At 40.0% G+C, this 26,624-nt stretch overlaps 1 protein-coding gene across 3 annotated transcripts; it reads right to left on the bottom strand.

Moving 5' to 3' along the window:
- Window positions 1–1,239: 1,239 nt before the first annotated feature.
- Window positions 1,240–26,624, bottom strand: TLR5 (toll like receptor 5). 3 transcript variants are annotated; one of them, XM_025170646.2, is made up of 4 exons: window positions 25,886–26,624; window positions 17,050–17,298; window positions 4,795–4,944; window positions 1,240–4,685 (listed from the first exon to the last, which is right to left on the bottom strand). In XM_025170646.2, the coding sequence occupies exon 4, from the start codon at window positions 4,665–4,667 to the stop codon at window positions 2,079–2,081; it is 2,589 nt and encodes an 862-aa protein (XP_025026414.1). In that variant the 5' UTR covers window positions 4,668–4,685; window positions 4,795–4,944; window positions 17,050–17,298; window positions 25,886–26,624; the 3' UTR covers window positions 1,240–2,078. The 3 variants fall into 3 exon arrangements, 2 of the variants coding, with proteins under 2 accessions (XP_025026414.1, XP_015744610.1); XM_015889124.3 differs by lacking the exon at window positions 17,050–17,298; XR_015797154.1 differs by lacking the exon at window positions 1,240–4,685 and having other exon boundaries at window positions 4,693–4,944; window positions 25,886–26,615.

The following is a 26,624-nucleotide window of genomic DNA, read 5'->3' as shown; positions in this document are numbered from 1 at the left end:
TCCTTTCACTACCCAGATGTTCTCCTACACTGGACAAGAAGGAAAGCCTTGTTCTGCATGTCTAGGAAAGATGCTGAGTAGAATAGATCCTGGAACAGATACTCTATTTCCACTAGCTGGGTTTCCATGCAGGCTGCTTAGGAAAGTCGCTTCTAATATAAAAAAGGCAGCAGACTGATATTTCACGGAATGAATATTATTTTCTCCTCATCGCCAGCCCTCTTAGCTGGATTATTTTTATTTTCTTCAGCAGCCAATTAAGTTTCTGCATTTCATGGAGAGAAAGGACGCACATTTCCACATTCCAGCTATACTTTTGGCAGTCCGCTAACTCAGCTTGTGCCTTCTAATCACTTGTGACAAGTAGACCAATGGTAAAAACGAAAGCTAGCAGAAATATTTAGAATTTCTTTGAGATAATAATGAACATCAGTGAATCACATAATATCAGTTATAATTCATAACATCAGTTAGAGATGCATAATGCCTCCTGATATCATTTAACTGGTTTCTAGTCATGTGCTTCGCATCAACAGAGGACAAGAATTCTGTTTTGCATTAAACACTCCATATTTACATTCATTCAGCCACATGTAGAATAACCTGGTATCTTCAAAGCAACTTAAGTTTGAATATTATTTGAATGATGGATGAATCTGTCATTTTTGTGGTCTCCTATGTTCAAATTGTTAACATCTTGAATGCTTTCTCGGTTTTGAAAAAAACATGCAAGTCTGGGTAAGGTCTTATAAAAAAACAAATGGAATGACATTCCCTTGCATGCCTGCTCTGAGATAGTTAATCTGGAACAAGTTCAAGAGGCTCCGAAAACAGGTTTTTAAATAACAGTTGTTCCAATCAATTTAATATTATGAACAAAATGGGGGGAAAACAATAGGAGTAACATGAAAGAGGTGAAGTACTGGGTTTGATTCCACCAAGGCCTAAATTGCTTGGCCACTGAGGGAGTTGGTATATAAAACTCTTATTGCACAAACTCTTTCCAGTCTATTCAAAATAAGTACAGTATTGTGGGAAGACCCTGCCTCAAACTAGTCAAATAATTTGAACAACTTTCCCCGGATTTGGCTGGAATTATGGCAGTTGCAATCCAACAAATCTGGACAGCTAATCTGGATCATCTGTAGATCATCATGTTGGGATATCTTGTGGACATGGCAAAAACACGCAGAAGACAAGGGAAGAACTTGCAATGATGTCATCCTCCCTGGTATGTGCTTAATTTACAGGGAATTGAATAACTGAGCCAAAAAAAAAAAAAAAAATCATGATGGAAAGTGACCTGCTCAGTCAGATTTCAAAATGTCAATCTTGAGAAGAAATGCATATGCAGAAACAAAACACAGATTTGTCTGAAAAATGTACATTGGGAAAATTTAGCCAGATATTTCAATTATCACTCTCTGCAAGCTTTCAGGACAGGAATGCAAGCTACCCTCCCCCTCATCTTGTAGGTCAAGCACTCCTGCATATCTTTTTGAGTTGAATATATTAACAAACTTCTCCATGAACAGGAAGTCTGAAAAGGATGGTCTCTCAATACAGGAAGGCATGTGGATATATTGAGCTGAACTTGGCAACAAATCTGCTGAGGCTGGTTGCTCAATGCACAAAGAAATACAGAGATACAAAACACTGGAGGGGGGCATGTCTACTGAATGTTTGCACAGATTTATCCTCTGAACCCACCAAAGAAGAGGACTGCAATGATTCCGCCCCCCCCCCCCCGCTTTGGGCTAAGCAACACCAGCAACATTTATAGCTGCATTAAACTGCAGTCCTCCTTTATTTCAGCAGACATGCATGCAACAGCCCTCCAAAATAGTACACCAATATTCCAAAACTCAACTTTCACAACTTAACACTACAGTATGTAATCTGATACTTGACAGAAATGAAATCAAGTTCACCAGAGATGTAACGGAGACGTATCAACACCAGATTCATCTTCTCATTGGAGAGAAAGAACAGCTCGATGTGATTTCAGGATGAACTGGCAAATTCTCTGGAAAGTCAGCCTTCTTATGACATTGCATGGTGGCCAGGAACCATGCCTGTTAGGACACTGTTATAACTTTCAATTCTAGCATTGGGGATTTCTTCTTAATTTCCTTTTTCTTCATTATTTGGTGAGACAATGTGCTTAAAAACCACTCCAAATCTTGATGGTCTTCTGGCCATCTCAAGTACTGCCCCCTTTGCAAGAAGACTCTGATTGGCTGATATCTCATAAGCTGATATTGAGAAAGAGATCCCGCTACCACCACAATGAGGACATCCTTCAGATCTGAGAAATACCTGCTCTGGGCAAAATTAAAAGCTTCCACACACCAACCATCCTTGAGAAACTGTCTTGTGACCACACAAATTGTTTTCCTGCAGTTCCAGATAGCATTACGAATATTGCTGATATGATCCTCCCCAGGCAGAAAGTCTCTATCTTCAAAGCAGAGAGCAAATCTGTTCTTCTTAGAATACTGAGAATCTAGATGTTTTATCAAGGAGTTCTGGACCCACTCAAAGTCTTTGCTGCTATAGCAAAGGTAAGCATCATACTTGTATCCCTGTTGATCCAACTCTGGTGGGTGCTCCTTCATGAGGAATTGTGTGAGTCTCTTATAACAGAGGAAACAAGCTCCCCTAAAACGAGTAAAAACAACGACTGCCACCTGAAACACAGTTAGACCAACACAGGTAAAGATGAAGAGTGACAGCTGCAGAGTCTCCATGAGTTTGTCTTTACTGCAGTCATCTGTATTTAAGTCTTGGAGAGGAATGCCAACGAACTCCGGTGGTCCAGAACAGAACATATCTTTGGGTGACCCAGCTAAGGTAACATTGGTGTGGTTTAGCCATATAATAAGGTTGCTTAATAGGCAGTTACAGTAAAATGTGTTATGGGTGATATCCAGCTGGTCTAACGTTGCAAAGAGCTGAGGATCAGGGTAAAGCAGCTGATTTGATGACAATTTAAGAATTTTTAGGCTTGTAGGAAAGGCATCATGAGAAATGGAAGTCAATAGGTTGTAATCCAAGTTAAGTGTCTCGAGTGACATTAGCTCACTAAATATTCCCTCTGGGAGAAAAGTAAGGTAGTTGTTATTGAGATGGAGAACTGCTAAGTGAGAAAGTGCTTTGAACACATCCAAGCATAAACCTCTCTCCCATATAAGCTTTAGCATGTTGTCTCCAAGGTCCAAGTAAATCAACTGGTTGTCCTTTGCTATGTCTTTGTCTTTGTAGCAATAGGAGAAACGATTGTTTCTTAAAATGAGATGCTTTAGGACTGGAATTTGGAGAAGTTCATAGAGGTCACCCAGATTCTCCAATCTGTTTCCTTCCAAGTGAAGGAATGTGGTATTTTTAGATGCTATTTCGTTGACACGTGTAGACTGTAGCCGGTTGCCACCTAACAAAACAAAGGTGAGATTTGGGAGAGAATAGATTACTTTCAAAGCATTATCCCTGAGATCCACCTGCTGAAGCCTTGGTAAGGATTTGAATGGATCTCTGTCCATCACTCCAATGTGGTTACGTTGTAGATCTATCTCAACCACATTGGGAAGTCCTTCAAAAGTGTACTGATAGAGCTCACCAAGTAGATTGTCTGATAGGTATAGATGTTGCAGGTTCTGAAGACCAAGAAATGCTTCTTTCCAAATTTCATTTATTTTGTTATTATTAAGATTAAGCATCTTCAAATCATGAAGATATTGAAATACACGTGGTTTAAGAGAAAAAATAAAGCCATGTGAAATATTAAGCAAGAGGAGGCCACTGTTAGTAAGACCTACAAATGTATTATCATCAGGATCAGGAAGATTATTAAATCCAAATGATGCACCCATAATGTGAGAGGAGATCCTCAAATCCAAAAGTGGAGATCCACTAATAGCTCTACAGAATTGCTCTGTTATAGTTGTATCCCAGCCATTACCTCCAACATCCAGTGTTTCTATGTGAATGTTTTTTAAAGGGTTCCCACAAGTGGCCCAATCCACAGGAGATTTTGAATACAAACTAGTAGAACGAAGAATAAACATTTTGAACCTTGCTCCTCGAAAACTATTAAGATCCCCTTCACAGACAGATGCAATAGGGTTTAATTTGAAGTCTAGAATGGCCAAGGATTTCATGTTATAAAATATTCTGTGAGGACGAATACGAGTGATTCTGTTATATTTAATGTCCAGATATTCCAACGATATCAAATCTCTAAGGTAATCCTCTTCCAGAATGGATTCATCAAGATTATTTTTAAACAGCAGAAGAGTATGTACTTTAAACAAACCAACAAACGCATCAGGGTCTAAAATCATCATTTCATTGCCACCCAAATCCAATTCTGTGAGATTTGGCAAGTTCCTAAAAGCATCTTTTCCTATGGTTAAGGGAAAGCGTTTTTGTGTCCCAAGTGATAAAATCCTTAGTCTCTCCCTCAGTGGGAAAGAGGTCGCATTCACTTCCTGGATGAAGTTGAAATTTAGGAAGAGAAGAACAACCTGTTCAGGCACAGGGGGCACCCAAGTGAGGTTGCAGAAATCATAGAATGCTTTGCTGCCTTCCACTGAACAGCTGGGAGCTGAAAGTGCTTTTCTGCATGCAAGCACTGTGCCAATGACAAATATCATGCAATGACGAAGCATCGTGCCTTCAGCCTATGGCTGGGGGAAGGGGAGGGGGAAAAAACATCATTATTATTTGCATTGGACTGCAGAGATCTAAATTAAACATAACAACACAGGTTATATAGAGAAATCAAAGCTTTTATACCTAAGAGTTGCTACTGTGAATTCATAAAAAAGGAGGTCATGCTGGTGGTGGTCCTGCTTGTTCCCTTGCACCTTGTTTACAGCCCTTGTTTATACAAAGTTTGCTGCTTCGGCAAATAGGAAAATTCCATATTTTCATTATGTCCTGGCACTGATAAGAAAGAAGAGCATTGCTTAGAAATGAAGCTTGTCAACACGGTATTTTCCTATGTTTCCACAGAAATAAACTACATTGCAGTTAAGAGTTAAGTAAGTATGCATAGGATCGCAGTTTTAATTTTTTTAGTCCAACCTATCATACAAGTGTGAAAGATAAATGGGATGAGCTTATTTATGATACTATCCCATGTTCCTGGGAGAAGCCGAGCAATAATTCCCTATTTAGCATGTAAGGTTTCAGGCTGTTCCCCAACAGTACTTCTGGGAGCATCTGTAGGGGAGGCAAAAAAAGTTAAGATAGCAGCTGCAACCACATGATTGAATCCCCACCACTTTTCTAGGTGTGGCTGCAGCCTTTTTTTTACCATCCTGAAAATGCTCCTGATATTTGCCAGTGAGATGATGCCAGAATGGGGAATAAAATTTTCACTGTCTTGGTTTGCTATATTTGTTCTTTCTTCCTCCTCTTTGATTGATGAAAACAGAACCACATTAAAATAGCCCCCAAATATTTTTTAAAAAATATTGCTGCAAAAATCATTGGTAAGATACCAGTTCTAGCCTCTTCTTCCTCAAAGTAGTCTTTGTGATTTTTCTACTCATGGAGGTCCAAGTGTCTTCTACCATATTCTGTGAAGCTGAAGTTGGCAAGCTCTTGTCAGAAATCCCAGGGAACCAACAATTGGAAATTCTGGAAGTTTCTGTCCCAATGCAATTGGAGGGTGCTAGGCTGGGGAGGAGCGATTAAAAAGGCTTACAGTAGGTTCACAGCTACACCATGGAAAGAATCTATAGAGGGGAACTTTCACTGTGCAGACTGGCTGAAATAGCTGATAAGAAACCTGAAGAATTTTGGTTTCCTTCAGTATCATTGTGCTGAGAGTTACGAAGCATAAATTTCAGCAGAACCAAATCACTGCCAGCCATCCCATAAATGTATTCCAGGATTGGGGAAAAATTGGCTTGGGGCCAGCAGTTAGGAGATAGGCCAAGCCTATCATGAATTACTGTTCCTGAATAAGTAAACTGTGGCATCTTGTACAGGCAGCATTTGCTCTGAAGAAATGTTCTACTTTCTTTTCTTGATTACTAGTAACATCTACATCCTTTGAAGCTATACAGTTTCCCTCTCTCCACTGGGTGTTAGGGCAAAGCAATTTGCCTTGTGGATAGCCCATCCTGACAATTTTGACAGTGACTAAGGAAAACCTCTGGCAGTCTTTCTTCAATATCAGTTTTGATGCCAAAAAAAAAAAAAAATCAAGATAAACTCAAGCTGTGACCTCAAGCAGTTGTAATGACTGGAATTTTTTTATCCTGATTAGACAACGAGGAAGAATAGTTGGATTTATTGGCAACGCCCTCTTTCCAGGTCTTTGTAACTGTGTTTACTTCTGGAATGATCTCTAAACCTTCTGGAGAGGATACCAAATGGTACACAGATCAACTTCCTATTTCTCTATGACTTGTAGAGAACAGGGCACAGAGCAAGCCAGGATCTCAGACCATGGACATACCATTTTTTTGAGCTGAGAGCTTCATTTGGCCCTTGAGTGGTATGCCAGGGGCTCATTTCAAAAAGAAAAAGGAGACCAGAACAAAAAGTACATTTGAATTGGTTTCAATCTAATGTAAATTGAATTAGATACAGTAGTTACTGTCTCCACAAATTTGATAATTTCGGATGCATAAAATTGTTGACTTTTCAACCTGCCCTGAGATCCCTATCCAAGACTTCCAGAAGCAACATTTAGCCCTGGGAATGCAAGGTGTGGACCTGTATTTGAAGGGAGAGCTGTTATTGGTTCTATCCAGACTTTCTGAACAAGTAATGCCTGGGAGGAAAGATAACTCCAGGGTATCTTATCTATAAACCACTCTGATTAATTTTCTAAGTTGGCAAAAAAGCTAGTCATCCACGATTTATGAATGTGCATTTTACTTTTGGACCATTCACAAATATTTGTACCTATCTAAACCTTTAATTATTTGGTGGATAAACAAGATAAATGATCTTTCATGCATAATATCACAGCAGGTAACAAAGCTAAACAAGGTTAGTAATTTAATAGAACACCACTAGGAAATCTGAGGGCTGAAGACTAATTTTGGAAGTTGAAAAAATATCCTGAAAGAAGGTAACAGCAAGCCACTTCTGTGCTATAGCCAAGAAAACTTCATGGACATGTTCATGTAACCACCAGGAGTCAGGTTTGACTTGAGGGAAACTGTGGCACACCCTAACTTTTGAGGGTGTCCCTTTTCTTGTTTTGCTTTGTTTTTGGTTCCTCCCTATCAAATCACAATCCCAATAATCCAGGGAGATTTCTAAGTGTTCCACTGGTTTTGCTGCCACCATCAACCCTTCTCTGATTTGGAAATAGTTTTCTTTTCTCCTGTTTCTCTCTCTTTATCATTTGTTGGAATGTGGGGAAGGTATAATCAGAATAATTCTTTATATATGATATTTGAGAGTGAATCAAAGGAACTGTTATTATGTAACTTAAAAATAGAATTATAAACAGGAACACTTAAGATTACAATTTAAGCTACCTGCAGCACTCCTCCCTCAATTTAAGTTGGGTTCCCAGTGACAGATCTAATAACCAGTCATCACAGAGACTTTATCATATGTGATAATCATATATGATTATATCTTTCACTCTCTTAGTCTCTGATACAAATGAAAAGTACTTTGAGGCCTGCAGCTAATATTTTGGCTGATAGCTAACATCCCACCCAAATTTCCCTCCCTCAGCTCAGCCACACATTTATACATATTAAGTCTCTTTATCAACTTTGGCTCTTTCTGCATGTCCTCTTACCCACCTCTGCTGTCTTTGGACAGAAACCATTTTTTGTGTGGCAGACAAACAGGAAGGCCACCTCCATTTCCCTGTACAAGTCAAAGACTGGAAATTCATGACATCAAGTTGAAGTCTCATCCACTAGATTGACCTCTGTGTATGCAGGAAGAGACTTCAGCTCACAAGTTCTTGGAAGAAGAGACGAGGGGATAGAGAACTACTGCCTTGGACACTAGTATGTATGTGAGGTGGGGCACTGTTTCTCATGACCTCTATCCCCATTCTCCATGGCTGTTCTTAACAAAGCTTTGCCAACAGAAATACAATTCAAGACTCCCAGTCCCCAGTGAACATTCACATGTGGGAGGTATGTGTGGTTTGAGAGCCTTCCTAAAATGCCTTAGAGATTGCAGCACCAAAGGAATGAGTCTTCCCTACCCCAAAAATACCCTCTTATGAAAAGAGGAACATTTATTTTCTGCCCAGCTTGCATAACTGTCGGTTTTCTGATAAAGCCACTCTGCAGAAGAACACAGCAGATATTCACCAGTATTTGAGTACAATCAGTTTAATCCCCCACAGAAGGGACTTGAGCAATTTGCAACTGGGGGTGAGAGACACACCACAGCCAGTTACTTCTGTTTGCCCAAAGTCATCAACCCTTGCTTAAGCAACAAGAGAATTAGTACAATGTGTCCTCTTTGCTGACAGCGTTGTAATTTGAATCAGAATGACAGAATACATTAAAATAAGCTCTACATTATATGCAGATCTAAGTTTAATTGAGAATTAAAGACAACACACTTTGAATCAAGGAGTGCTGTGGTGGGAAGTCATGTTAAAGTCACATCTGTGAGTTTTACTTTTTTCCACAAACGGTTGTTTCCCAGTTTCATGTTTTTTTCCATCCTGGTGACGAAGAAATCTGCATTTAAAAAAAAGCATTTATTCCTCATCTAATATACCCCTCAACTCATAATAATACTTATCCTACCAGACTTTTTTCTACTGAAATTCTCCTCTTCTCCTTTTAGATTTCAAATAGGAATCACCCTTTAACACATGCATCAGGAAACCCGCAATGGGGGAAAACATTCAAGAAGAATACGGAGTTGAAAACTGGTCAGGAGGGAAAGGCTTATGCAACTTTCTCTCCCCACTACAGTGTTGCTTCAAAACCATAGCCTGCTGAGTTGATTTTCTAATAAAATAAAAGTGTCATTTGTATGTAGGGTGCCTCAGGCTTACATTATAATAATCTCTTCTGGTAAGAAAGGGGTAATGAAAATTATCAGTAAGGCTACTCAAATTTGATAATAAAAAAGGAGGAAAATAGTCTGCTTTCTTAGTATTCAAACATATGAGAAAGAAAGCAATTTGTCTGAAGGCTTATAATTTCAAAAAGATGAGGATGGAAGAAGAAAGACCTCACATCTCCATGCCAAGTCTGCTCTGCAGTAAGATCCATGGAATGCATAATTTTTATCATGACTCTACACCAAGTCAGCAATTTCAATGAGTTAAAAATTGTTTTCCTTGACAATGCCAGCTGAGATACCATCAGCATAAATCCTGACTTCACATATGTACTCAGAATCTGAGCTGGCATAATTGAAGTATGGAATTTACTTCCATGACTGTGATGATGGCCACCAAGTTTAAATTAGACAGACCAAGGAAGCAGTTACCAATGTCTACTACTTATGACAGTGATACGGCTTCCTCCAAGTTCAGAGGGCACATACTTCTCCATGCCAGCTTCAGGGAAATAAAAGCAGGAGAGTGCCACTGCTCTCATGCCTTCTATAGACAGCTGGAACAGAAGGATGAACTAAATAGGCCTGGTCTTATCCAGCCCAGCTCCTCTTAAGCTTCCTCTGAGAATCATGGGACTACTCCAGGAATCCCTGTTCAAGAAACACCTTTGCCTGATCATACCTTGAGAACAACCAAAGCCCAGGGAAGAGGTCATAGACTGGCAGTTTATCTTTCAGGGTGAGTTAAATTTATGAGGATTTATCAGAACAGCCAGGTCCACTGGGCAAAAGTTAAGCTTTAACCAGAGATGAAAGACCACAAGCCAAGTACAAGTCTCCATCTTGGGTAAACCAGCCTCAAATTGCAAGGTGGCATCAGGGACACCTTTGGAAATCTGAAACACTGGCCTCAGGACTTTAAGTTGCGCTATTTCTAGAGGGGAGCAATTAGAGTATGGTCCTAGCTGAGGTTTGTATGTAACAGTTGGGCCTATGACTTAGCCTTGAATAGTTTGATGGCAGCAGGCATTAAACTGTCTCTTTTGGGTAACCCGTACCCCTTAAAATAGTTGCAGTGCCTTCAGTGTAGTCAGCCTCACCTTTTCATCTTCCTACCTGAGACATGGGATGCAACCCCCAAATATTTAAAGTATTTAATCTGCTCAGTGATCTGGCCCTGGATTACTCACCTTGAGGCTTTTGGCAAATACAATGATATTTAAATTCAAGTAACTAATCAGAAAATGAGAATCAGTGGGACTTCCAGAGGAAGAAATGGTGGACTGAATATGGCTCTGCAAAAAGTGGAGCCAACAATCGCAGCAGAACGAAGAGGTGGCAGGAGACTGGCTCTTCGAAACCTCTTTAGACAAGGAGAGGACTTGAGATCACCCACAAGTGCTCCAGGCAGCTGTTCCTTACAAGGAGACCACAAAATAGCCATCTCTGGCAGGTTTAGAGCTCTGGGAGATGAGGGAATAACTATCTGTTAGGAATTTCTCATGGGAAGAAATGCATCTCGCTATCTTCAAACATATTGTTATGGCTAACAAGTCAGGCTCAGCTGCAAATGTTGTCGTTAGTTTGGACATATACTGCTATTTACTGCCACCTATTGGCGTCTGTATGCTAGTTACTCAAGGGGTGGTGCATAGTGTCATAGTGTCAATAAATTGTGAGTACATGTCTCACTGCTCAGTAGACTTTTAGCCATCATGTAATCAGTTTTATGGGTTATGTAGTAGTAACTAATAACTAAGTAGTGTACCTCTTCTTTGAGAGTTTTTGGCTAGAGACTTTGTTAAACTTGTGTAGTGGATAAGTCTTGGATGCCACATATATGAGAAGAAGTGATTTTTTTCTGGGTTTTGCATGAAACTTGTATTTTATGTAGTTTTTTACTTTTCTCAGTAAACAACCAAATATTTTATACTTTCTGGCTGGATTTCTTTGGAGAACAAGATAAGGACATTACATTCTTTCAATCTCTCTAACGCTGGTGTGTATTTTTGGCATGAACCGTGGTCATAGCTGCACTCTGCATAACACCATCTTGTTCAAATGATGATCAGTGCCCTTGAAGGGACACTAAGTTTGCATATTTTCTTTTCTAATCACTTTTGGAAATTGCTTGTTAACTGCTTTTCAGCTATTAAAAATCTTTGGATTGACAAGTCTGACAGCATTAGGTGAGTTTCCTTCAATCCTTAGCAAAAGAAAGTTTCAACTACAAGTGTTAAGAACTATTTTGGGGGGGGGAATAAGCAGTAAAAGGGTGATTAAAAACTTTGATTTTAGAAAGTTACAAATGGACTAAGGGTCCAGATAAATTTGAAATAAGATTTTGGAATTAATTATAAAGAATCCTTCTTTTGCTTTTATACATGATAACCACAGCTAGACTTTTATATGCTCAAAGATGGAAAGATTTGACACTACCTACAATGGAAGAATGGATGGTGAAGTTGAGATGGTGAAATTGACAGCTTTGCTTAGAGAAAAAACACTGACTAACTTTAATGCTAATTGGAAACCCCTTTTGGGCTTTTTGGGGCAAACAGAAAAAAATGAAATTATGATATATGGATTTGATGATTAGACAGATTAACAGACTATGCAAAACATGTATGTTAAGATATAGTTTTAGAGTAAGAGGTTATTTTATGTTTCATTTATATCTGCTGTATAAGAAGTCAGAAATCATTCTTTTTGTATTTCTGTTTTTCTTCTTCTCCTTTTCTATTTTCCAGCACTTTTTCTTTCTTTCTTTACCTCTAGCTTTCTATTCTTTTTCTTGATTATTAGTTTGTGTTATTTTATCTTTCTGCTTTTTAAAATTTAATAAAGCTATTATAAAAAAAAATAAATAATCCTTCCCATGGGAAAATGCTTTTGTTTTGAATTTTTTTTAAAAAAAGAATAAGATAAGATTTTAAAAATTGGACACTAGAGGGAACTATTGGAAGGATCGATAATGAAGCTCAAGCTCAGATACTTTGGTCACCTAATGTGAAGAGAGATCTCTTTGGAGAAGACCCTGATGCTGGGAAAGATTGAAGGCAAAAGGAGAAGAGGACGGCAGAGGATGGTTAGATAGCATCACTGAAGCAATGAACATGAAACTGAGCAAACTCAGGGAGGCAGTGAAGGACAGGAAGGCCTGGCGCAATATGGTTCATGGGGTCATGAAGAGTCGGACACGACTTAACGACTAAACAACAACAAAGAGGGAACTAAAGATTATAATTAAAGGAGAAGAAAATATAAACTTGACTTTCAATTAGAGAATGAAGCAAAATACTCTAACATTGGACACACTGAAGGATATTTTTGAAAAAATGGATTCAGAAATTAATTTTAATAGTGTTGACAGAGACATCTGCCTCTATGGAGAGACTGTGTCTAAAAGATGTTATGGAAGAGGAACAAGTTTTACCTGACAAGATTGAGACTGAGTTGAAAGTGGATTTACAAATGACAGGCTAGAAGAATGATATGGAAAACAACATGTTATGCTGGACATACAAAAGAAACTCGGTGATGCTTTCATAAATAAAAGGGATATACAAACAATAAAGCAAGAGAGAGGCACCCGGATAATTTTCCTATATTGGATTTACAAAAGAGATTTGTTAAAATGGACAAAGAAAAAAGTGAAAGAAATAAAGTTCTAAGACATTATTTGGAGGGACTAAAGATTAAGATTGTTAGAAGTAAAAGGAAGGAATATAAAGTTGGTTTATTTGATCAAGGTTAAAATTGATAAGTTGTTCTCTCTGTTAATCTTAATGGACTTCTGCAGACACCAGGACTGAAATAACAATGCTTTATGGATTTATTTATAGATAAGAGATGGGATATGGGAAGAAGAGATCATTTGTTGTATTTTAAGAGGAGGTGATAAGTTACCAAATTTGTTTATACTTGCTGTGATGAAGGTGGGAAGTCACTTCTTTATATATTTCTTCTCTTGTTCTTTATTACATTCTTACTTTTCTTTCTTTTCTCTTTCTCTATTTTCCTTTCTTTCTTTTCCCTACCCTCTACTCTTCCTTTTTATTCTTCTATCTTTTTTTAGTTTGTATTAGTTTTTACAGTTCTAATTATAAAATTGGAATCAATATATTACTGAGAAAGAGTCTTCAACATAGGTCAACTATGATAAAATCATGGGTTCATCTATATAAAGCAATGCTAGCAAACTTTTCCTAGCTGACTTAAGGAAGTGGAAATCAAATTCAAGCAAATACCTGACCAGGGAGTTAATATAAAAGTTGAAAAATGGAAAAGCAAAGCCAGTCAACAGTTCTGTTTAACCCCTTTCTGAGTTGGAAGATGATTTGTAAACTGCCTTTGAGTTGCCTCTTGCTCACAAGGTTGTTTTGATAATCTTGGACAGGAACAGACAGCCATTCAGATGAAGGACCAACAAGTAGGAGTCAAAGGATTGCTCGAGATACTGTCAAGCAGTCAAAAATGGGTCATCTACCCATCACAGGGAAAGTGGCAAATATAAGAAGATGGACTTGCACTGGGATTATCATTATAACACACCAAAAAAAAGGTCCAGACCTTTGACCTAACAGTGGTTACTAGTTTAGAATTTCAGTAGAGCTTTTCTTGTGAAGTGGTTACCAGTGGTGCAGGATTTATAAACTGTGGGGGAAAAAAATATGTCGACCTTTATATACTCTTTTTCAAACCAGCTTTTGGTGCTGTTTCTTTGGTAGCGCACCTATCTATTTTATTGTTATTGGTTAGAAATATCTGCAACCTCTGAATGACTGTGTCATAGTAGTCAGGAATGGGATTTCCTGAATCAGCCGTGGAACAGAATATTGATCGCTTGGAGTAGCTTATTTTTCTGTAGTAGCTCAGTTCATGTGCGTGTTCCACTTGACCAGGCAAATCCAGAGATGGCCTCAGTGCAAACAGATCTAGTTGTTGTTTAGTCGTTAAGTCGTGTCCGACTCTTCGTGACCCCATGAACCATATTGCGCCAGGCCTTCCTGTCCTTCACTGCCTCCCTGAGTTTGCTCAGTTTCATGCTCATTGCTTCAGTGATGCTATCTAACCATCTCATCCTCTGCCGTCCTCTTCTCCTTTTGCCTTCAATCTTTCCCAGCATCAGGGTATTCTCCAAAGAGATCTCTCTTCGCATTAGGTGACCAAAGTATTTGAGCTTGAGCTTCATTATCGATCCTTCCAATGAGCAATCAGGGTTGATTTCCTTTAAGAGTGACTGGTTTGACCTCCTAGCAGTCCAGGGGACTCTCAAGAGTCTTCTCCAGCACCACAGTTCAAAGGCATCAATTCTTCGACGCTCAGCCTTCTTGATGGTCCAGCTGTCACAGCCATACATTACTACTGGAAAAACCATAGCTTTGACTATGCGGATCTTTGTTGGCAAGGTGACGTCTCTGCTTTTTAATATGCTATCTAGGTTTGCCATAGCTTTCCTCCCAAGGAGCAAGCGTCTTTTAATTTCATGGCTGCAGTCTCCGTCTGCGGTGATCTTGGAGCCCAAATAAATGAAGTCTGTTACTGCTTCCATTTCTACCCCTTCTATTTGCCAGGAATTGATGGGTCCAGATGCCATGATCTTAGTTTTTTTAATGTTGAGTTTCAAGCCAGCTTTCGCACTCTCCTCTTTCACCCTCATCAAGAGGCTCTTTAGTTCTTCTTCACTTTCTGCCATTAGGGTGGTATCGTCTGCATATCTGAGGTTGTTGATGATTCTCCCTGCAATCTTAATTCCAGCTTGTGATTCTTCCAGCCTGGCATTTCTCATGATGTACTCTGCATATAGGTTAATAAGCAGGGTGACAGTATACAGCCTTGTCGTACACCTTTCCCTATTTTGAACCAATCGATTGTTCCATGACCGGTTCTAACTGTTGCTTCTTGGCCCGCATACAGATTTCTCAGGAGACAGGTAAGGTGGTCTGGTACTCCCATCTCTTTAAGAATTTGCCACAGTTTGTTGTGATCCACACAATCAAAGGCTTTTGCATAGTCAATGAAGCAGAAGTAGATATTTTTCTGGAACTCTCGTGCTTTCTCCATGATCCAGCGAATGTTGGCGATTTGATCTCTAGTTCCTCTGCCTCTTCGAAACCCAGCTTGTACATCCGGTAGTTCTCGGTTCATGTATTGCTGAAGCCTAGCTTGTAGGATTTTGAGCATAACCTTGCTAGCATGTGAAATGAGTGCAATTGTGCGATAGTTTGAGCATTCTTTGGCATTGCCCTTCTTTGGAATTGGAACATAAACTGACCTTTTCCAATCCCGTGGCCACTGTTGCATTTTCCAAACTTGCTGGCAACAGATCTAGGGGAGGAGCTTAAAAATTAAATTTAAAATTTAGGGCCAGTAGCACATGTTCATTATTTGGACGGGAGGCAAACATTGTTTACTAGATTGTGGGATGCCAGCAGGTAACCAAAGTTTGATAATTTCCATCCAGAACAGAAGGAAAGTCTCCTAGATTGTCACAGTCCACTGTTTTGCTTACAATAAATAGTTCCAGTGGATTAGCCATTTGGGCCAGTTTAAACCCTGCCAAATTACATTTAGCATTCTTGGAAAGGCATGTCCTCAATGACTAAGGGCAGCTTTGATATTTTGCATAAAAGGCCTTATAATTTGATCCCACTTTAGCATTTAAGTCTCCCCCAACAATACTGTATCATGAGCAAAATGGGCAATTAAATGAGCCCATTTAATTTATTTAAATTAAATAAAGTCACAGCATTTTCCAAAACAATAACATGATGTCATATATTTTAGCAATATACAGTTAAAGGTTCTGTTAGCTACAGAACAATGTGTTTTTATGATTATAATAAACAGTGTGCATTTCTGAAGAAGTAGCCAACGTACAGTCCAAAAATCTAATCAGAAAGATCCACTGAGAGCTTAATCAATCCAGAACAGACTTCTCCAATTGGGAGTTATAGTCCCAGTGTATCTGGAGGGTATCATGCTGAGGAAAACTGATTGAGAAGCACATTCTTGCTTCCCTTTGAATAAGACTCAGGGGCTGTGCAAGGTATCAATGCTTACTCACTTTATTCATCTGTAAATAATTTGGCACTGTAGACAGCTATTTCTCCTGTTTCTAGGCAGGGGACCAGCTATCCATCCAAGAACTGGATTGAGTTGAGCTATGAATCAAACTCTTTTGAATTAATGGTGGCATTTCAGCTCAAGGAACTCTTTGGTCCTAGCAAAAAACATTTACCTTTTGCCTTATTACGAACAAAGAGATCATGGTACAACAGCCTCCCAGCTCATAAACATTCTGTAGCAGACAACTGTTTGCTGTTCTTCCTTTATCCCCACTGCCTGCTCCTCCCTGAGGTTTTCATTATAGGTTCCTTGAGAAATGGGCCCTTCCTTTGGCTTATGATTATATGGTTTTCCGCTTTCCTCCAAAAAGCTTAAGAAGACATACAAAATCTCTTTATAGTAGTCCATTTTATTTCTAGACAAACCTGTAAGGTAAATGAAGCTCAGGAATAGTCACTGATCTACAGTGAGCTTCATGGGTGATCAGAATCTGGGTCTCCCTGGTTCAGATCCAGCCTTTTTATACCATCCCGGCTCTCATGACATAATATGATTTATTTATTTTTCAAATTTATATTGTGGTGTGTGGCGGGGGGCACACATGCACATATATATGCCTTTGAGTCAGCCTTGACTCCTTGCAATGCCTGGACAGGTCCCTGCAGTTTTCTTGGCAAGATTTTGGGAGGTGATTTGCCCTTGCCTGCTTCCTAGGGCTGAAAGAGAGTGACTGGCCCAAGGTCACCCAGGCAGTTTTGTACCTATGGTGGGAGTAGAATTCATGGTCTCCTGGTTTCTAGCCTGGTGTTTTTAACCACTACACCAAAGTGGCTCTCATCAAGAGCATTACACAACCCTTACTCTGAGGCAACATCCTCCTAAGGGCAAGGTAGTAAGAAAAGCAGAATGGTCCTGATCACCCCACTCCATATTACATCTTTTCAGGAGCACACAGATAATTACCACTGAAGAGCATGTAATGGAACAGAAAGACTCCTGGTTTGCTCCAGAAGGACTTTCAGGCAGTTTCCATTCCTTTTACTCTCATTTATCCACTTGCGAGAGGAGAAAAAAAATCCCCAAACCCCAGAAAGCAGGAAGAATGCTGAGGGGCTAGGACAGAAGAGAAATGATCCTGGTTGTACACGTCACATGGTGTCTTCCTCTGTAGCAACTCTGCCAGTTTTGCTGCTAGGCTTTAATATTACCCACCTAAAGAAAAAAAAGACAAAGTTCTTTGTTAATGAACACAAAACAAAAAGGAAAGCCCTTTGGAATCGATGATTTGAAGTGCTTCCCAATAAGGTCAACCTGCATTATTTTCTTTTTAGCTGCAATTCACAAAATTTAATTACTTCTAAAAGAGTGTTTTAAATCTGTAAATCAGTTTGTACTACTTCTATGCCCTTGCCAGTAAAACATGTACTTTTAATAATTAAATTATTAAATTTAATGCCAAGAAAAATGTCTTTTGCTTCAAAGACAGCTCTAATCTTCTTGTTGATCTGGACTTCAGGAAAAGTTGGAAAGACCTCCGCTTCATGTTCAGTTACCAGTCTTAAGTTTCCTTTCGAGACAGCTATACTTGTGTGACATTGGCTTTTACTAAGAAGTATACAAGTGCATGAAGATCAGTTCAAGATCTTCTGAAGAACAATTTGGGCAGCCACTCATGTTATACATTTCATTTCAGCCAAAGATAGGATTTAGTTTTGTCAAATGAAAAAAGAAATGGAAAGGAAGGAGGGAAGGATCAAAGATTAGTATCTCAAAAGGCAATAGCTAGCTAGACATTTACTGTATAATAAACACAAACTATTCATGGAAGTCTGGCTAATCCACAAACCATGTATTATATTTAGGACTACTGTGCAATTTAAGAAATCTTAAACTGTGTCACATATGTATATTTGTAGGTTAATAAACTAATTTTGCATATGAGTAAAAATATAGTTCTTCTGAAGTAAAAGGCAATGCTTATTTTTAGATGTAGACCGGTAGCATTATAAAATAGTCACTTCTTCCTATAGAAGTAAGATGCCTTTTCTAAGATACTGCCTGTCAACTGCAGCCTTGTAAGTAATAAAAATCATTACTTTTTTTAGTCTTCCACACTGTGAATCAGAACACATTTAAATTTTTCTGAAATATTTATCGTAGCACTTCTACAAACACGTGCAAGGATAGGGCTTTTGCAAATAAATCACTGTATTAGCAGAACTCTGAGCTCACTGACTTTGCCCTGCATTTGTGATAACCAGAGCTGGGAATGGGCAGCAATTCTATAACAACTAGCCCCCAAAATTCTGAGAATCTCATGCTTCATTTTTATGAGTAGTTTTCAAGCCTTCAAGCTGAGATGATATGCTGAAAAGTGTGTTAAAAACCCATTGGGTGAAATTTTCAAAGCTCTCTGTGTCTCCATAACTGCCAGATAGAGAAATAATTCTGAAAAAGGAAAATTGTGCAAGCCTGCAGATACTTGTAGAAGTTAGGGCAGTGTTTCTCAACCTTGGGAACTTTAAGACATGTGGATTTCAACTCCCAGAATTCCCCAGCCAGCATGAGCTGGGGGATTAGAGAATGGGGCTTTTCTTGGTGCAGAATTTAGTTCAGGGTACATACAACACAAATAATATGCCATGCTGTACAGAGAGCAGGAGGCAAAGTCTAACTTTATGCAAATACACAGAAAATACCAAATAAAGTGCAAAATAATTTGTACCTAGTTCAAATAAAAGCTGTATTTTACAGATGGATGAGCCATTAAATGTCTGTCTCAGGCTTTCAGAACTGAGTTAATGGGAAAAGTCTGATTAATAAGTGACCAAATGGGAATTGATTTGCCACTTTTGAAGAAACAATCTTTTTTTTTCTGGTTTTGTATAATGATAATGGGATCCTGGAGTCTTTTTGTTCCAGTGTTCCTGGTTCTAAGTGACAGGCTTATCTGAACATTTCCTTTTTATAAACAAGTTGAATAACTGATTGACTGATTGACTGATTATGTGCCATCAAGTCAGTATTGTCAACTTCTGACAACTGTAATCCCAGCATACATGGAAGGTGCTACATAGGCATTCTAATCCCTAACCAAGGAAATTCCCCTCCTAATCCTCATGCTAAGGTTGCAAGTATATTGCTATATTAAAAGATCAGTCATGACATTCATAGCCATTGGAGATGAGAGACTGACTTGAGTGACTGCTGTTTCCGGGGGTAAAACCTATGCTAAATCCTACGCTACCTCACTGAAGGCCAATTCACCAGATTCCATCCAAAAGGGGCAGAAAAGACAATACAAGGCTCTGCTCACAGAGAAAAATACCCAAGATCAGAAGAACAAATTGTCACAGCTAATCGAAGGTACAAAGTCCAAAAATCCTTCCCTATTTTGGCTTACTGTAACAAATTGTTCCCATAACAGCATTACACAATTGCATTGTAGCATCCCCTCAAGTGCCTGGGTACGTCACTTCCAAGCCCTTTATTGCGATCCGTATGTGATGGATGTACCTTTATCCTCACTATCACAGTGGCCCCCAGTCACATGCAAGGAAGTTAAAAATCTCATTCACCATCTTAAGTGTGTGTTGAAGCCCCCAGGAGTGACTGTATCCCCCCTGAGCTAATTAAATACACTTCAAATGGGTGGGCCCCTCTATTGGCCACCTTATTGTCATATATTAACCACACAGCTAAAGTTCCAGAGGACTGGGGGGAAGCTATAATCATTCCCTTATATAAAAAGGGTGATAGGAACAACCGGCTAATTATAGGCCAATTAGTTTATTGAACATCATTAGCAAACTATATGCCATCACCAAACTCCAAACCTGGGTAATAGATGAGGGAATAGTCGACCCTGAGCAAGCAGGGTTCCAACTGGGACAATCCACCATAGACCACTGCCTAGGGCTTCAACATCTGGCAAATATACAAATTACTCTGACTTGAATCTATATACAATAGTAAAAGAAAGAATTAGGGACACTGATTGCCAAAATGATATCGCCAGTGCTCCTGAATTCTATCACCAATTGTTAGATAGCCACAAGCCCGCTACTACAGTATATCTGTATAATCTAACCCTAAGCAAATATAGATGGGCCTTTTCCAGAGCCCGCTTTGAGGCCTTCCCTTCAGCAGTGCTGGCGGGAAGATTTCATGGGACTCCTTATTTACAGAGACTTTGCCCTTGTGGATCCAGGAAGGTAAAAACTCTTGTCCATGTCCTCAAACAGTGTCCTTGTTATGATGCTCCAAGACGTGCTTTGATCTCCCCAATCATCTCTAAATTTGAGGATCATACTGATAAATTTTACATTTATTACTTTTTAAGGGATGCTGACTCTACACTCACATACCAGGTGGCCATATATCTTCATCAAGTCATACAAGTGCGCAAAACTTTTAATTAGATATGTTGTATTGTCTTATTGTTTTCTTCTTTTCATGATAATGAATTGCTGTACCAAACTATTTCTCTTTTCCTTCTGTAAAGGCTGGTCAAAGACTGTAATAAAGATATTTGATTTGATGCTAAATTACTACTATCAAGATGCTATGATGTCTGGCTTTCTTGCACATAGAAAACATTCAGTACTCAGACAGGACTCCAGAGGCTGCTTAACAGAGCCAAAGGTCATGTGCCTATCAGCAGGAAACATCTCGCAATAGAAAAACAGTTCGGATAATGGATATGCGTATCAAGTGTAATGGAAAATATTACCTTTGACCATAGCTGGAGCAAATGGTTAATAATTTAAAAAGTACAATGTGATAAAAATGATGGGACCATAAAGCCAACCATCTAAAAATCAACATTGATTTTCAGATCGATTAAATGGGATCTGATACTTATGCAAACAGATTTACTGTTGCTGTCGTTTTCAGTCTCTGCAACAGCCTCTATCAGGAATAAGTATGAACACAAACACCACACACACAGCACCATGCAGGCCAAACTTCTCTAATGTGCCTTTTTTTCTCAAACATGTTTCTTTTTGGACCTAAACCAACTACAATGTATATATTTTGGTCCCAGATGACACCCCCCTAACCCCTTACTCTTCAGAAAGTTAGATAATTAGATATTCTTTATTACAGTCATTGACCAACGAACATAAAATAGTGAAATACATCAGTTAGTCAATAGAACAATAAGATGACACGTACTTCGACATTAGCTTATTAACCTTTGCCAAATTTTATGGACTATAAAAGAAAAAAATGCAACATTTAAGTAAATCAATATATTTCTCTTGGAGAATAAATAATTCAAGTAGAACAAATCTAAGTGCCCTGATAATTATATTATTAGAGGGGTTGTAAGGCAAGAGCCAATATTCCTGAAAAATCAATGATCTAAACAGTGTTTTTCAAACTTGGCGTGATGGAATGGAATGAGAGGGGTCAAGGACAGAAGCATCTCCTCAGCCCACAGCGTGAGCATGGGAAAGCGAAGAAGGTGAGACTGGCACCACCCTAAGGAATTCGTAGTGTTTAGTTGCTGGCTTGGGGAGTTTAGAGTTAGTCTGGCGGGATTCTGTCTAGCAGGTGTGAGCTAATAAAGTAACTGAGGTGTTCCAGAACTGTCTCGTGGAGTTTCTTGGGCTTAACCTGACATCAGTCCCGTGAGACTAACTCTAAACTCCCCAAGCCAGCAACTAAACACTATGAATTCCTTAGGGTGGTGCCAGTCTCATCTTCTTCACTTTCCCATGCTCACGCTGTGGGCTGACGAGATGCTTTTGTCCTTGACCCAGCTCATTCCGTTCCATCACACTTGGCAACTTTAAGGTGTGTGGACTTCAACTCCCAGAATTCCCCAGTCCACATGCTAGCTGGGGAATTCTGGGAGTTGAAGTCCATACACCTTAAAGTCGCCAAGTTTGAAAACCATTAATCTAAAACAAGATGGCTGTCCTTTCAATGGCTCCAGCACTGCAAGGGCAAACTCTAGCTGCAAAAGGAATTGCCTTATACTGTATTTCCGCTCCACGACTGCCAGGGGAAGAGTGTTAAAGCAGGGTAATTATAATGCCCTTCTGAATTTTGGACCTGCAATTTCATACAAATATTGGGTTTGATGATTTGCAGAAACATCTCTAGGCAGGAAGGCCTGATCCATATCTAAAACCCATCATCTGAGAGCTTATTTGGCATTCTCAAATTCCAACATCGAGACTGCATTGCTAGAAATACCACAATAATTCAATTCCTAACAGAATGATTTTTGCTATTTTGAGTTTAAATTATCAATGAAATGCTAAGGAGACCAGACTTATCTAACCAAAGGATAACTTTAACTAGAGACTGGTCTCTACCTCTTAGTAATGCCAGTTTCCTGACCTAGTATCATATTTGGTCCACAGCTGGCAATCTGGAATATATTATGGAGAAAAATGATTGCTCCCCCTCTAAAACAGCCATCTTGTTATAATGGCCCCAGTTGAGCCCCATCCAGTAACCCGGCACAAGCTTTGGCTGTAAATAATTTTAGTGCCATGGGTATAAACTCTGTGCCTCTGATGGAATGAAAGGGGTTTATATTTGAGGCTGATCTTAAGGCATTTTGAGTTTCCTAGTTCAGATGGGCAACATCTCCCTGTTTATTTGAAAAACCACTCTAAACATTTAAACGTTTTAATTTGTTCTATGACATGGCCATCTAGCTGCCATGTTCAAGCTTTGGGGCATTTAGAGAATGGAAGAATCTTGCCTTGGAAGAACTGATCTCTAAGGCCTCCTCTCTGCAACACAGAGCAAAAGAACACAGGGCTCATTTCATTCCAGTCAAGGTTAACAACATTATTACTGCATCTCATGTATACAGTAAGATAGAAATATGTCTATTCGCTAGCGTAGGAGGATGGTGATCAAGCTTGCTTAAGTGGGGTCAAATTGAGTTTATGTAACAATTAAAAAGTAAGGCACCAAGTTACAGCCCTGTCTGACACATCTCCCTACAAGAATTTCTTTTGTGAGACACAAGGAACCACTGCGTCTCACTTCTAGTAGTGAGTTTCCATGGGGTCTAAACAATAAGAGCAAGAGCCATAAGTGTAGAACGGGGTCTGATGGGGTATTTCTCAACTCAGTGCCGCAGGATCATAGCTTGTTGCAAGGGGGAACATCCTGCCCTAAAACCTGCTTGTCCCTCCTTCCCATCCTATGCTCAGATTTACCAGTCTCAGAATTACCCTTCTAGAAGTGTTGCATACATGTTGCTAATTATGCTCAAGAGATTGACAAGGAGGTAATCAAAGCTTTCCATCCCCCATGGCAGGAAAAAAAGCTGTATCTTCATATACTTTTTCCCCCATGGTAGAGAAGAGCAGTTTGGGAAGACAATTAACAAGGGGAAAAAAACTATTAGTAGCAAAATGGTTTAAAATCACTTTCAGCTTGTCCTGTAAACTAGCTTTTCATTTACAGAAAAATCATGTCTATGTTGTGTTTAAAACACACACACACACACACAAAGATATCGGTGAAAAGTCTCTTTAGGTTTCTTTTTTCTGGTGGTAGTGGGGGAAATACCAGAGAATTAGCCCTATTTCTATTCTATGCATTAATAATACACCCAAAAGCATCTGCATTTTTTCATCAATAGAAAGTAATCCTAACCATACCTCCTTTTTACTTTTGAATGCATTGTTCTCTGGAGTCCAACTGTTGATATGGATTCACATTTTATTATAGTTAATAATACAGAATTTATTCCTTTCAGTTTTGCTTCTAGGTGCAGTCTGCAAATCTATGTTACCTTTACAGAGCTATACCCAGTATTAGTATTCAATGACGCACTGACGACTTAAAACAGGGTTGGCATTTATTCTGCCTAGGGGAATGAGACTCACCTGCCCAAGCAGCTTGCAGACTGCAGGAGACAATCTAGAGACATTACTAGAAGAGGCAGGGTGATAAAAGACTCAATGTGTACTAGAGACTGCAGTAGAGTTCTGAGGGTCCCATTTGGCCTAGTGTGAAAGTTACATTGAGAACTAGTTTCCTGGAGAAGGCTGCCACCTAGCTCCAAACCTGAGATGCCCAAAGCAAGGTGCCCATTAAGCCAGAATGTTGAGAAAAATAAATGCCAGATTTAAAGTGCATTGGCATATGAGGGCCCTGGCTTTCAACTGTTTGGCTCTAGTCTGCAATGAAGCTCTTCTCTCGCCATGCTGTGTCAAGCGTCTGGGTAATTTCTGCTGAGTTCAGCCTGGATAGCTCAACACTGTGGGCTGTTAGACTGTCCACCTCTGATTGTAGAGGGCAGAGGGAATGGCCTTGAAGGACAGGAGGAAGAGCCGTTACCAAGGCAGAGGTCAGATAAAAGGGGCTTGAGCCCAGGCCAAGAAAATAGTGTAAATGTTTCAGATCAGCCCCTCCCTAGTTCACTATAAAGGGAGGGGAAGAGGAACTGCTTTCAGACTTGCAAGATTCTGTTACTATAGCTTTACAATGAAGGTAGTACTAACCTACATTGCACTGGTTTCTTACTCTGGTCTACCTTGAAGGGCTGACACTGACCCAAGAGAAGTAGAAGAGAGAAAATGAAAGAACAAACTGTTTTCTAATTTATGAATAATTTCCACCCACGCAATTCCTACCTGCTGCAGTAATCCATGAGAGCAAGTGACTAGTCTGAAACCCAAACCATATGTAGTTTCATGCTGTTTGGTATTTAACCAAACCTGTTCATCCTGTAAAAAAACTAAAATCTCAGAGTCAAGTGCAATTCCTGGTGATTTTATGGATGCATCACACAGTGTTCCTAGCAAGGCTACATAAGCGACTTGCTGTTGCTTTTTTCTGGGATGTTTTTCCCCCCCCCAATTTCCCAGACTAGCTTAGCTTTGGTTAGTTCTCCCCTAACTGGAAAATGGTTCACAGAGTCTTGGCACCGAGATAATTTACCTAGAAGTGCTAAACCCATGAACAGTCGATACTATCCACGAGGATTCCAAAATTACGCACAGGGATGCCAGTTTGAATGGTGCTACACATTTAGACATAAAAGGAGGACAGGTAACCTGAGTAAGACCAGCACGTGATTTCCTTATGTCAGATTTTATTCATTTCATGCATACAACCTGGAAATCCGGTTTTGTTGAGGTTATACAAAAGGACAAGAGATTGCAAAATTCTAAAATGTATATTTAACCTTGGCCAAATGACAACCAACTGATAGGACAGAGATGTTTAAACTGTTGTGTTGCAACTATTTCCCTGCAAAATACTTCAAAGGTTATGGACTGTTTCCAAGAACAGAAGAAAACAAGCATTGCTTCTGAGGTTTCCGGACACCAGGGTTGACACAGGCTGTGCTTGCAGACCACACTGAACCACAACTAGCCAAACATTCCACTCCATACATCCAATTAATGGTTCTAGGGGTGATGGTGAACCCCAAAGTGGGCTAACTGATTTAAACAGTGGTGGGAGAAGGATGGAAAAGGACATTATGTGAATACTTGTGCTCTCAAAGCCAAAGACAGGATTCTTTCATTCATCTTTCTATATGTTCCTTCCAGAGCTGAGAAAGAGAGAGAGAAGTATTCAGAAACAAATGATGTTATTGGTTCCCCTGGAGCAGGGCTCAAGACAAAAAAGCACTTTAAGTATGCTCAGAAGCACTGCTCTACTGCCCACTGAGGAAGGCACAGGAATTGGCATGGGTTCCTTCCAACAATAACCTCTAATTCCCGCAAGGGATTATTTGTGCATCGTGGCGGTTACAAATGTTGCGCCAGAGACGCGAACAACGGGGCCAGAAGCCGATGCGCTCGCCTACCTGTCCGGGCCATTCGGTCGAAGACAGGAACGTCCTTATGCTGGATCAAGCCACCAGTCCATGTGCAGCACCGCCTGCGCTCCCGGGCGCCCGTCCGGCAGTGCAGGGAAGACTCCGCGCCGCAGCTGGCCGCTCTCCTCGCCCTCTCCGTGGCCGAGCGGCTCCCTCGCCCACGTGGGTGGGGCAAAATTTGCTCGCGACGGTCCTCTTCCACTCCGGGCTCCAGCCCTCGCAACCCTTCCGCCTCTCCCCGCACGGTTAAGGCCGGGAGGCGAAGCTGCGACTCACTGAAAGAAATCAAACCGCGAGCTTTGCCTTTCAGAAGCCGCCTCCCTGGGCCCAGAGAGCGCCCTCGCTTTTGGGACGGCTGGCGCTCCCGCCCGTAGCCTGGCGGCCCCGTTGCCTCAGGACCTACCCCAAGTCGTTTTTATTGGGTAATTCCTGGCTGTTATTTTGCTACGTCATTGTTATTATTTTATATGCCTTTTCCCCAAAGGCATATTCTCGTGAGAGAAAGAGATTCTGCCCGTTTTCATCTTTGTTCAGAATGTTAAGATCCTTCGTGACCACCGCCCTCAGCCATCCTTTGGTTTCCCCAGACGTGACTCTCCCATAACGTGTTGTGCAACTGGTAACGTCAGATTGCTCAAACAGTTCTTAAAGAAAGGAAATATTTCTTCATGCGTAGCATAAACGTGTCTTTGCAACTTGATACTTGGAGTGTCAACTTTCTCCTGGT

Source organism: Python bivittatus, unplaced genomic scaffold, assembly GCF_059951505.1.
Source record: "Python bivittatus isolate LINGU-HERP-01145 unplaced genomic scaffold, Pbiv_v1 ctg000020_np1212, whole genome shotgun sequence".
NCBI classification, from domain to species: Eukaryota; Metazoa; Chordata; class Lepidosauria; order Squamata; family Pythonidae; genus Python; species Python bivittatus.
The sequence above is the reverse complement of the archived record's forward strand: the minus strand, read 5'-3'. Positions and strand labels throughout refer to the sequence as shown.